The sequence below is a fragment of the Salvelinus fontinalis genome, chromosome 3, assembly GCF_029448725.1.
Source record: "Salvelinus fontinalis isolate EN_2023a chromosome 3, ASM2944872v1, whole genome shotgun sequence".
Lineage (NCBI taxonomy): Eukaryota > Metazoa > Chordata > Actinopteri > Salmoniformes > Salmonidae > Salvelinus > Salvelinus fontinalis.
The window spans coordinates 11,874,064-11,887,546 of NC_074667.1; the positions used below are offsets into that span (position 1 = coordinate 11,874,064).

Sequence of the window (13,483 nt, forward strand, 5' to 3'; positions counted from 1 at the left end):
CTGTGGGACGGTGGGTTCCTTCCAGAATTGACAGAGCTGTCATCAGTTTGGAGCAGCCCTCAGAGAGGAAGGTTAGCTTAACAGTGAAGGCCTGCACAATATAGATACAGCGATAGTTAGCTAGATGGAGAGGCAGACAGCTATTGACATTATGCATCGTTATATTTCACCACGGTAGCTCATCGTTTGGAATATCACAATTTGCATGCGGACAATTCATATTGCAGAATGTAAATGTAGGCTATTGCAACGGTATATTAATAGGCTGTTAAATTAACTCCCCAATGATAAATGCTGCAATCCCTTGCATCTATTTTCTCGTCAACAACCACCGCAAACTTCTTCCCACGGATCTACTGTAGAGCGGCAGGGGCAGGTGAGTTTGACAGAGGCTGCTCTCATTTTTAGGCAACGCTCCTCCCTTATTTGCAATTCTTTACTAGAAATGGCCGTAGCTTTCTTAGCTTTTCTAAGGAAATGTCAGACTCGGCGCACTCAGGCACAAAGTCCTGAATAAATTCTCGTCCTGAATCTGCTGATGCGCTTGCACTAGTAATGGTCGTTTGAAGAGGCATGCTCTGGCTAACACGGTGCTTTTCCTTGTTCTTCACATGGGCTTTAGACTTTAAGTGGTTATCACATGTATTTTTACAGGTCCAATCAATAGTGTGTTGACAGAATTTGCAAAACAGCTAATCGCCTGACTTATAGTCCTTTTGTGTATTGCTCAGCTCTGAATTTAGGGGTTAGCATCACATTTTTGTGTTTTTGAGGACTCGGCCTCTTCGACATGTTTCTCAAAATGACAGCCAAGTTGTGAGGTAAGGGTCCTACGCACGACCAACCCCCCCCCCCCCCCCCGGAATTATTTCCCTATGCCTACTCGTCTGTAATTTTACAATTATGAAATCATTTAGGTTACTACAATAATTATTAATTAGGCCTACTTTAGATTTTTTATTCCATATTTACAGTTGATTCCATTTTTATTACCAAATCATGCGATTCCGTCTGTGTTTTCCACATCGCGGAAAACATAGGGCCCTATATTTGTATTTACGGATGGAATAGAAGTTTGTTATTAAAGCACATGAAGGCCTTTTTGCCAAAAAATCCCACATTTTCATAAAAAAATAAATGTTTATGTTCAAATGGCTCTCCTGTGAAGTAGTGACGTGCGACATGCCTAGCTTCCTGAAACGAGTCACATTTGCATGTCAAATGTCACAATACTGACATGTTTTGTTCAGATGTACTTTATGCATTCTGATAGGTCAGGACACATGGTGCAATCCAGGTTAGACTATGTTTCAATTGGAATTTTGGAATGAAATTGAATGCAGCACAAATACTGTATGTCAGTCCATGCTTCAAGACTGTGAGTGGAGCCTTAATAACACGGTGCATCTCTCTCTCTGTGTTTCTCTGTGTCTGTTTGTCTGTGTGTCTCATTCTTGTTTCCCCTCTCTCCATCAGATGAAGGGAATGAAAACGAGGTCCCGAGCCCCCCCAACAGTAGTCAGCTGGGTTGGAAACAGGGACGGCAGCTACTCAGACAGTGAGTGCAACACACACACACCTTTTTTGTGCCCAATGGCTGTACACTTAAGGGCTTTGAGACCCGGTGACCTTCTGAACAGCAGGTTTGCATGGGCAGGAGTTTCAGCTTTCCACGGTGACATCACCATGTGGAATATTGGCTAATAGACCAATAATAAAGAGCGTTCCAAACCTCTGCCAATAAAAGCCAGTTTTCAGTTTTCCCCTCCCCACTCAGACCACTCCCAGACAGTCCTAGCGAAGTTGTTGCTGGAGAAATAGTTTTTTGCCGAAAAGCTATTTTTGCCAATTTGAATGGAAATCCACTACAATAGGTACTTACACTGAACAAAAATATAAACGCAACATGTAAAGTTTTGGTCCCATGTTTCATGAGCTGAAATAAAAGATCACCTACATTTTCCATACACAGAAAAAGCGTACAAATGTATTTACATCCCTGTTAGTGAACATTTCTCCTTTGCCAAGATAATCCATCCACCTGACCGGTGTGGCATATCAAGAAGCTGATTAAACCGCATGATCATTACACAGATGCACCTTGAGCTGGGGACAATAAAAAAGGCCACTTTAAAATGTGTAGTTTTGTCACATCACAATGCCACAGATGTCTCAAGTTTTGAGGGAGCGTGCAATCGTAATGCTGACTGCAGGACTGTCGAACCAGAGCTGTTGCCAGATGATTGAATGTTAATTTCTCTCCGTTGTTTTAAAGAATATGGCAGTATGTCCAACCAGCCTCACAACTGCAGACCACGTGTATAGCATCGTGTGGATGAGCGGTTTGCTGATGTCAGTGTTGTGAACAGTGCCCCATGGTGGCGGTGGGGTTATGAATGGGCAGGCATAAGCTACGGACAACCAACACAATTGCATTTTATCATTGGCAATTTGAATGCACAGAGATACCATGACGAGATCCTGAGTCCTATTGTCGTGCCATTCATCCGCTGCCATCACCTTATGTTTCAGCATGATAATGCCCCATGTCGCAAGGATCTGTCCACAATTTCTAGAAGCTGAAAATGTCCCAGTTCTTCCATGGTCTGCATATTCACCAGACATGTCACCCGTTGACCATGTTTGGGATGCTCTGGATCGACGTGTTTGACAGCGTGTTCCAGTTCCAGCCAATATCCAGCAACGTCGCACAGCCATTGAAGAGGAGTGGGACAACATTCCACAGGCCACAATCAACAGCCTGATCAACTCTATGCGAAGGAGATGTCACACTGCATGAGGCAAATGGTGGTCACGTTGTTGCATGGTGTTTTTGTTCAGTATAATTGTTACCCAGAAACAATTTGATATTGATATACAAATGGTTGCATTGGGCCTTTTTAAATGCAATCCTTTATAATCTATTTAGTTGTCTCATTTCTAGCTGGGAGATGTGTGGCGACGTGTACAATCAATATTATCCTGCATCTGGGTTGTCACAACACCCACTGACTCAATAGGGAAGGCCTCTGGGAGTGGTTTACTGTATGCCACCGGACTGTCTGTGTGTGCTTGTGTTTCTATTGACCATCTGTGTGTGTGTGGCTGTAGTCATAGGGCACCACCATCAGCTGCAAGTGTCTGTCTTAAGACAAAAAGCCATCAAAGGGAGGAAAATCTTCTGAATGGAGATTAAGAGCTTTGGTATGAATAGAGTAAGGGAGTAATCCCCCTGAGACTGGTGTGGATCGTCAGACATGCATGCACACACACAGAGACATATAGAGTAACACACACAGAGTAAAATACGTGCACACACTTAGACACATGCTCACACCCACAGTCTGACACACATACACAAAGACTGACTGACACACTCACATACTGTGTGTTACTCCTATCATGTGAATGCAAAGGGGTGTGAAAGCTGTTAAAGGTTTGTGCTTTGGTGCCCTCTGGGTGTCAAAAGTAGGCAGGACATAGAATGAGCGAAAGGGGGATACAGAGAAAGAGTGTGCATGCTTGTGTGTGTGTGCATGCTTGTGTGTGTGTGCATGCTTGTGTGTGTGTGCATGCTTGTGTGTGTGTGCGGGCTTGTGTGTGTGTGTGGGCTTGTGTCTGTGTGCGTGCGCGGGCTTGTGTCTGTGCGTGTGTGCGTGCGGGCTTGTCTGTCTGTGTGCGCGTGCGTGCGTGTCTGTGTGCGCGAGTGTGTGTGCGTGGGCATTGTCGTGGAAATTTAGTACTGTGTGTGTGTGTGTGTGTGTGTGTGTGTGCGCGCGGGCGGGCTTGTGTCTATGTGCGTTCGCAGGCTTGTGTCTGTGTGCGTTCGCAGGCTTGTGTCTGTGTGTGCGCGCGGGGTTGTCTGTCTGTGCGTGCGAGTGTGTGTGTGTGTGTGTGTGTGTGTGTGTGTGTGTGTGTGCGTGGGCATTGTCGTGGAAATTTACTACTGAGAGAAATTTGGTCATTTCTTCAAACAATCATCTTTATTTAATATTGATTAAATATTGCAATAATGAGGTTGGTCGACCACTCCCCCCCTCTAAGTGTTGGACCGAGTAACCTAACCTTTACACAAAAGCAGAGTTCTATATATAACTGACACTAACAATGCTCAGTCATGGTTGGTTCAATGCAGATTGGTGCATCATATGCCACTCTGGTTTCATCCTGTCGTTATCCGCACGTGGGTTGTTGTCTTATCCCTGCTCTGGCTTAGTTTCCCAGATGCAAGGATGATTTTGAGACAATGAGGGATTGTTCTACTCCTAAACTATCTCTAGTAAAACACATTCTTGTCTATGTAATGCAGTCTTTAACTAATTTGTCAGCTCTAGCCATTCTCCAGTGACCATACGCCCAGATTATCTGCAGGGAACTTGTGGAAACCATCTCTTTACAGAAACACATGATTAAACAGAACAGACATTTCCTATTTAAGTATTAATATCAAACAAACCAGGTAAATATGTAATGTTTCTATCACATTCCCCCATTTTGAGAATTCTCTCTACTTAACTTTACCTTTTAAAGGTTTAAAAATACATTTAATCCGTTTAGTGCCAAATGAACATGACACAGGACAAGCATTTTCTATAGGATTGAGGTCAGGGCTTTGTGATGGCCACTCCAATACCTTGACTTTGTTGTCCTTAAGCCATTTCGCAACAACTTTGGAAGTATGCTTGCTGTCATTGTCCATTTGGAAGACCCATTTGCGACCAAGCTTTAACTTCCTGACTGTCTTGAAATGTTGCTTCAATATATCCACATAATTGTGCTTCAAGGTTAGGATGGTATTCTTCGGCTTGCAAGCCTCCCCCTTTTTCCTCCAAACATCACGATGGCCATTATGGCCAAACAGTTCCATTTTAGTTTCATCAGACCAGAGGGCATTTCTCCAAAAAGTACGATCTTTGTCCCCATGTGCAGTTGCAAACCGTATTCTGTCTTTTTACATTGCGGCTTTGGAGCAGTGGCTTCTTCTTTGCTGAGCGGCCTTTCAGGTTATGTCGATATAGGACTTGTGTTACTATGGATATAGATCTTTTTGTAACTGTTACCTCCAGCATCTTCACAAGGTCCTTTGCTGTTGTTCTGGGATTGTTTTGCACTTTTCGCACCAAAGTACATTCATCCCTAGGAGACAGAATGCGGTATGATGGCTGCGTGGTCCCATGGTGTTTATACTTGCGTACTATTGTTTGTACAGATGAACGTGGTACCTTCGGGTGTTTGGAAATTGCTCCCAAGGATGAACCAGGCTTGTGGAGATCTACAATATTTTTTGAGGTCTTGGCTGATTCCTTTTGATTTTCCCATGATATCAAGAAAAGAGGCACTGAGTTTGAAAGTAGGCCTTGAAATACACCCACAGGTACACCTCCAATTGACTCAAATTAAGTCAATTAGCCTATCAGAAGCTTCTAAAGCCACAACATAATTTTCTGGAATTTTCAAAGCTGTTTAAAGGCACCGTCTGCTTAGTGTATGTAAACTTCTGACCCACTGGGATTGTGATAGTGAATTATAAGTGACATCTATCTGTAAACAATTGTTGGAAAAATTACTTGTCAAGCACAAAGTAGATGTCCTAACCAGCTTTCCAAAACTATAGTTTGTTAACCTCTCTTGGGTACGTGAGACGTTAGTGTCCCACCTCTTCAACAGCCCGTGAAACTGCTAGGCGCCAAATTCAAATAAACATAGGTTTAAAGATAAACTTCTTGTGAATCCAACCACGGTGTCAGATTTAAAAAATGCTTTACGGCGAAAGCATACCTTATGATTCTTTGAGAACATAGCCCAGCAGACAAATCATTACAAACATTAACCAGCCAAGTAGAAGAGTTACACAAGTCAGAAATAGAGATAAAATGAATCCCTTACCTTTGATGATCTTCATATGGTTGCACTCAGCAGACATTCATTTACTCAATAAATGTTCCTTTTGTTCGATAAAGTCTCTTTATATCCAAAAACCTCAGTTTTGGTCGCGCGTTTTCTTCAGTAATCCACAGGCTCAAACGCAGTCAACAGGCAGACAAACAATTTAGATTTTATCTGTAAAGTTCATAGAAACCTGTCAAACAATGTTTATATTCAATCCTCAGGTTGTTTTTAGCCTAAATAATCGATGATATTTCAACCGGACAATAACGTCGTCAATATAAAAGGTAAACAAGAAAGGCACTCTCTCGATCGCGCTCATGAAAAAGCTCTGTGACAGCTCTGTGAAACACTCATTCAGACTGCTCTTACTTCCTCATTTTTCAGAATACAAGCCTGAAACAATTTCTAAAGACTGTTGACATCTAATGGAAGGCATAGGAACTGCAATTTGAGTCATAAGTCAATGGATACTGTAATGGCATTGAATAGAAAACTAGAAAACCAAAAAGAAAACTACTTCCCGAATGGATTTTTCTCAGGTTTTCGACTGCCAAATCAGTTCTGTTATACTCACAGACACTATTTTAACAGTTTTGGAAACTTTAGAGTGTTTTCTATCCAAATCTACCAGTTATATGCATATCATATCTTCTGGGCCCGAGAACCAGTTTCATTTGGGCATGCTTTTCATCCAAAATTCCGAATGCTGCCCCCTACCCTAGAGAAGTTAACAACAAGAAATTTGTGGAGTGGTTGAAAAACGTTTTTTTAATGACTCCAACCTAAGTGTATGTAATCTTCCGACTTCAACTGTAGTTCAGTTCATTTCTGATTCAGGAAAGAAATCCAAACAAATTATCTACCGTATGACAAATTATTACTACCAATATTCTTGATCCAATGTTTAAAACACATGTAAAATTTAAAAAAATAACATAAAAAAAATAACATCACATTCTGTTGAAACAATTTTCCCATATTGGTTTATACTCCCCTTATCACAATGTCAACCTCATTGCAGAGTCATAGGACCAGTCACAGGGTCAGGAAGTTATCCTGATCATCCAGCAGACCCAATCTGGTGAGATTTTCAAAACAGAACAAACAACGCAACAATACACCCATTCATATATCACTCGATGCATCCCGATATATCACTCAAGGTGTGTAAATTTCAATCCAAAAACCCTCAAAATGACTGGTTTTGACACATGACTCACCATAGTGACTGTGTAAAACAACAACACTGCAAATCAAAATTGGAATTACTACCCTTAACCTCTCTAGGGTATGTGGGACTTTAGCGTCCCACCTCGTCAACAGCCAGTGAAACTGCAGGGCGCCAAATTCAAAACAACAGAAATCCCATAATTTAAATTCCTCAAACATACAAGTATTTTACACCATTTTAAAGATATACTTGTTGTAAATCCAGCCAAAGTAACCGATTTCAAAAAGGTTTTACGATGAAAGCACACCAAACGATTATGTTAGGTATGAGCCAAGTCACAGAAAAAGACAGCCATTTTTCCAGCTAAAGAGAGCAGTAACAAAAAGCAGAAATATAGATAAAATGAATCACTAACCTTTGATAATCTTCATCAGATGACACTCATAGGACTTCATGTTACACAATACATGTATTTTTTTTATATCCAGAAATCTGAGTTTAGGCAAGACGCTACTGTATCACTTGGCAAAAAGCCTTAGAAAATGAAGAGCGCCAAATTAATTACTATAAAAATTACTATAAAATCAAACTTTCATTAAATCACACATGAAAGATACCAAATTAAAGCTACACTGGTTATGAATCCAGCCAACATGTCAGAATTCAAATAGGCTTTTCAGCGAAAGCATACGATGCTCTTATCTGAGCATAGCACCATAGTAAACAAAAGAGAGAAAACATTTCAACGCTGCAGGCGCGACACGAAACGCAGAAATAAAAATATAATTCACGCCTTACCTTTGACGAGCTTCTGTTGTTGGCACTCCAATATGTCCCATAAACATCCCAAATGGTCATTTTGTTCGATTAATTCCGTCGATATATATCCAAAGTGTCCATTTATTTGTCGCGTTTGATCCAGATAAACACCGGTTCCAACTTGCTCAAACGTAACGACAAAATATCTCAAAGGTTACCTGTAAACTTTGCCAAAAAATGTCAAACTACTTATGTAATACAACTTTAGGTATTTTTTTACGTTAATAATCGATAAAATTGAAGACCGGATGATATGTGTTCAATACAGGATTAAAACGATATGTAGCATGCCTTCTGTTTGATTGAAGCGCATGTCCAGGACACCTGGTGTGCCTCGACTTCAAGATGGCCGTATTTCTTTATTACACAAAGGAATAACCTCAACCTATTTCTCACGACTGTTGACATCTAGTGTAAGCTGTAGGAACTGCAAGCAATTCGCTTAGAAATCTTGTTTCCCAATGAAAACACATTGAAAAGACAGTGACCTCAAAAAAAAAGAAATCTGAATGGTTTGTCCTCGGGGTTTCGCCTGCTAAATAAGTTCTGTTATACTCACAGACATGATTCAAACCGTTTTAGAAACTTCAGAGTGTTTTCTATCCAAATCTACTAATACTATGCATATCTTATATCCTGGGGATGAGTAACTGGCAGTTGAATTTGGGTATGCTTTTCATCCAAACATGAAAGTGCTGCCCCCTACCCTAGAGAAGTTAATAACATAAAAACCAAAAAAACATTTGTACCCATAACTTTATAGTAAAAATAGACTAGAGACAGGTCTATCCTTCTCGTGGTTCTATTAGTTATAAAACTTCTCCGTATTTATCAGTATTCAAATCGGTATTAAATTTGACCTTTAAATCATCATCCTATCATCTCTCGGCTTTCCAGTGAGGGCGATCAAACCACACTAGAAAGTCAGGACAGAGGTCAGAGGTCATTCAAACCCTTCAAAGAACACAAAGAAGTGTTAGATTAATTATGTAAAAACAGCCAACATTTCATACATTTCTATTTCCAGGTTCACAGTAAGTTTCTTCAAAACATTTTATCAGAATAATTCACATGTTCAATTAAAACTCAAAAAATACAAACTTCAGAAAATTCCGTGGTTGTGCATGTCCCTTTAAAATACCCAAATAAAATAGAACACTCACAATAAATCAGACATATAGTAGTTTTTAAATTACAAACAAATATCCATAGCAAGTGTGTTGTGTGTGGGTGCCTGCAAACCCTATGGTAAAAACGAACAAAAATGGCCTTATTTAATTTGGTAACTCCTCTTTAACACCAAATCCGGATACCTTTATACCTATAAAACTGCTGAATATCACTAACCCCTCTCCCAAGACCATAGCCTCAGGAGACATTTCAAAGTGAGAGAGAAATGGTTACACCATTCTCCTGGAAGAGAAAGTGTCAATTTCTTTAGCATTCACTATACTAATATCATAATCAGCAACCCAAATGTTTTAACTACAAACAAAACATAACGATACGTCCATTGTACTCCCTCAAATCATTAATAATTTGTTTTAATGTACCCCAACGTTTATGTGCTCCTAATTTAGCGTTCAACGTATCTCGCCACCGAGTCTGACAATTCACTCCCATATCGTATTATTTGACTGGTCTCTCCATTCATAACCATGTAAACTTATCCTGGTATCGTTACTAGACCAACATCCAACAACACATATGTAACAGCTCTTTCGCCATAGATTGTTCCTGTTGCCACTCCAAATGTAATACTTTTTTCTGTCGCAAATGTAGTGTGGTGGTTAATTTCTTTACTATCAAATGAGGAGACAAACTTCCCACACAAGTCAGAGTTATACTTAAACTAAATCTTTATTCACTCATTAATAAGGGAGCAGGTCAATACAACGCACACATATAAAGTGAATCGATTGAGTGCTCTACGATAATGGTGGCTGGTCGACGATTCACGCTCAGATGATTCGTTGAGAGCCCCGAGACAAATGTACAAAGGTCTTTTATAGCCAAGATACACCCCTTTCAACCTACATAACAAACAACCGATATACAGAATGTCACAAGGTTAAGATCTGTATGAAAGATACCTATAATACATAGCAGACAGTATCTGCTGTGTCAACAGTTTTCATTGTGTAGAGACCAGTGTCTGGCCCTCCAACTCCAAACTGGGACCATCTCTCCCTGGTACGGTATAGAACAGAAACATTAACTCATGCTCTGGAATGCTCTTTAGGTTTTATCACCCAAAAGACATCTTAAATCTCCTGTCAGTGTTATCTCCCAGAGGGCCACCCTCAGTAGAACACACACACAGTATATAGAACACACTATTATGTTGCATAAAACAACCATTTCATGCAATAAAAGTATTATAACATCTTGCAATTTTTCCACCATAGTAGTCAATTTCTCAGCATAAGGAATCAGTGATATTTGATCACAGGCATCTAATAAAAAGTTGTTTGAGACATGGTCTCCACGTCTCCCTTAATTAACAAACACACTGTATTGGACTTCCATCAGTCCTGGAAGCAAGAATCCTATTCAAGACACATCAGATAATACCGTGTTCCATTAAGTGGAATCGACCCCGTCTAAAATAAACAATCCCAGAGCCCCTTTCCGGTAATCCTATCAGTTTAACATGTTGCATTCATTTAGTAAAATAGAAAACTGTTGTTTAACAAATGTACAACCTTCACAAAACTACAAAACCAAGAAACAATCATCAGAAACTGTCAGAATGTTTCTCATACCTCTACTTCAAATATCCCACTGCCTGCTCGCTTTCAACCACAGCTAATTTGTTTTGCAATCTCAAGGCTCAATCCCCCTACTCATCATTTAACCTTGTACCTTGTATTACAAAAATATCGCCACATTAGAGTGCTATAAAAAAAATACTAATAACCTACAGGGGCTTGCGAAGGTGTTCACCCCCCCTTCACTTGGCATTTTTTCCTATTTTGTTGCCTTACAACCTGTAATTAAAATAGATTTTTTGGGGGTTTGTATAATTTGATTTACACAACATGCCTACCACTTTGAAGATGCAAAACATTTTTGATTGTGAAACAAACAAGAAATAAGACAAAAAATGAACTTGAGCGTGCATAACTATTCACCCCCCCTCCCCTCCCCAAGTCAATACTTTGTAGAGCCACCATTTGCAGAAATTACAGCTAGAAGTCTCTTGGGGTATGTCTCTATAATCTTGGCACATCTAGCCACTGGGATTTGAAGGCAAAATTGCCCTAGCTCCTTCAAGTTGGATGGGTTCTGCTGGTGTACAACAATCTTTAAGTCATACCACAGATTCTCAATTGGACATTTAAATGTTTCCCCTTAAACCAATCGAGTGTTGCTTTAGCAGTATGCTTAGGGTCATTGTCCTGCTGGAAGGTGAACCTCCTTCCCAGTCTCAAATCTCTGGAAGACTAAAACAGGTTTCCGTCAAGAATTTCCCTGTATTTCGCGCCATCCATCATTCATCATTCCTTTCATTCCTTCAAACCAGTTTCCCAGTCCCTGCCAATGAAAAACATGGGGATGGTGTTGGGGATGGTGTTCTCGGGGTGATGAGAGGTGTTGGGTTTGCGCCAGACATAGTGTTTTCCTTGATGGCCAAAAAGCTCCATTTTAGTCTCATCTGACCAGAGTACCTTCTTCCATATGTTTGGGGAGTCTCCCACATGCCTTTTGGCAAACACCAGATGTGTTTGCTTATTTTTTTCTTAAAGCAATGCCATTTTTCTGGCCACTCTTCCGCAAAGCCCAGCTCTGTGGAGTGTACGACTTAGTGGTCCTATGGACAGATACTCCAATCTCCACTGTGGAGCTTTGCAGCTCCTTCAGGGTTATCGTTGGTCTCTTTGTTGCCTCTCTGGTTAATGTCCTCCTTGCGTGGTCCTTGAGTTTTGGTGGGTGGCCATCTCTTGGCAGGTTTGTTGTAGTGCCATATTCTTTAAAAATTTTAATAATGGGTTTGATCTGTACTTCTCCACAGCTTTGTCGCTGACCTGTTTGGTGAGCTCCTTGGTCTTCATAGTGCTGCTTGCTTGGGGGTGCCCCTTGCTTAGTGGTGTTGCAGACTCTGGGGCCTTTCAGAACAGGTGTTTATATACTGAGATCATGTGATCGATTATGTGATACTTAGATTGCACACAGGTGGACTTTATTTAACAAATATGTGACTTCTGAAGGTAATTGGTTGCACCAGATCTTATTTAGGGGCTTCATAGCAAAGGGGGTGAATACGTATGCACGCACCACTTTTCTGTGTTATTAAAAAATACTAGTTATTTTTTTCTATTTCACTTCACCAATTTGGACTATTTTGTCTGTCATTACATGAAATCCAAATAAAAATCATTTTAAATTACAGGTTGTAATGAAACAAAATAGGAAAAACACCAAGGGGGTGAATACTTTTGCAAGGCACTGTATTACCATTCACATACTGTCAACACTCATTAAGTTTACATCAACCCTCCTTATCAATATTACCCCCAAAAAATGTATACCAACGTCTGCTTCACACTCATTCAACATCTGTTATTTTAAGATTAACTTGTAATGCCCAAATGTATAACATACATCAGCCAATTCTTAAGGAAAAAACACACAAAGGTGGGCATAATACTATAGCCTCTTGCCACCCAAAACTTCGATCCATTGCTACTGTTTTATCATTTTCCCGGACGCTGCCTTGTGGGAATAATGCTCCACACGTATCCTCAGTGGTTCCTAGACTTCCAGAAATTATAGACTTGCAGCTATTTTCTAAAATAACATCTAGCACTTAATAATACCACCCCCTGATATTCTATGATGGGCAGTGTTGAACGGACCCCAAGATAACGCTACATATCTTATTATCCAAATGTAAGATTAACACTTATTTCTGCCCTCACACACTCTAATTCACATTCACACAGTACTGTTCCCCAAACATACTTCCCTCACAGACTCTCGTATCACATTCACAGAAAACACAAAGAAAAAAACAGAGGGGAATGAGGCGGACGAGGAAAACCGGTTAGGGCTGTTTTTAGATTTCAATACCCTGTCTATATAAACAGGGAAACCCATACCCTTATCAAAATATTGCCTAATTAGTGGTCCCACAACGGCTGTTGTATCCACACTGGGATATCGCCTACTGCGATTACGATGGTATAGATTATCTTCCATCTATCCAAATATGCAAAACTACCTACAGAGTGCCCATGTCTGCTATCTAACTTTGTAACACAGTCCCAAAAATCCTATCTTACCTCGTGTTTTCTAAGTATCAGGAATATCAAAACACGCACAATAAAACCTAAAAATAGTAACCCGGGGCATACCTGTTAACACACTAAAAAACACATAACTAACACAACACGTTATAATTAGACTTCGCCAGGGCCAGTGACCTTTCAGGTGTCACCGGGTGCAAATCCCCTCGTCTAATAGAACTTTGCCAGCACTAGTGCCCCCGCAGGGTGTCACCAGGCTCTGGTCCCTTGTTCCCACAAACCTCACCAGTCCTACTGTGATCAATTCAGTACTACGGGCTGGACTTTTGGTTGCCCTCAACTGGCTAATTAACAA

At 40.4% G+C, this 13,483-nt stretch overlaps 1 protein-coding gene across 3 annotated transcripts in view; it reads left to right on the top strand.

Annotated features, from left to right (window-relative positions):
* Window positions 1-13,483, top strand: part of LOC129838898 (striatin-like) — an 80,318-nt gene that overhangs the window by 43,432 nt on the left and 23,403 nt on the right. For all 3 annotated transcript variants that reach the window (XM_055906175.1, XM_055906159.1, XM_055906169.1), the window contains exon 4: window positions 1,477-1,558. In XM_055906175.1, the coding sequence (XP_055762150.1) occupies window positions 1,477-1,558 (82 nt within the window). The remainder of the gene's footprint in view (window positions 1-1,476; window positions 1,559-13,483) is intronic.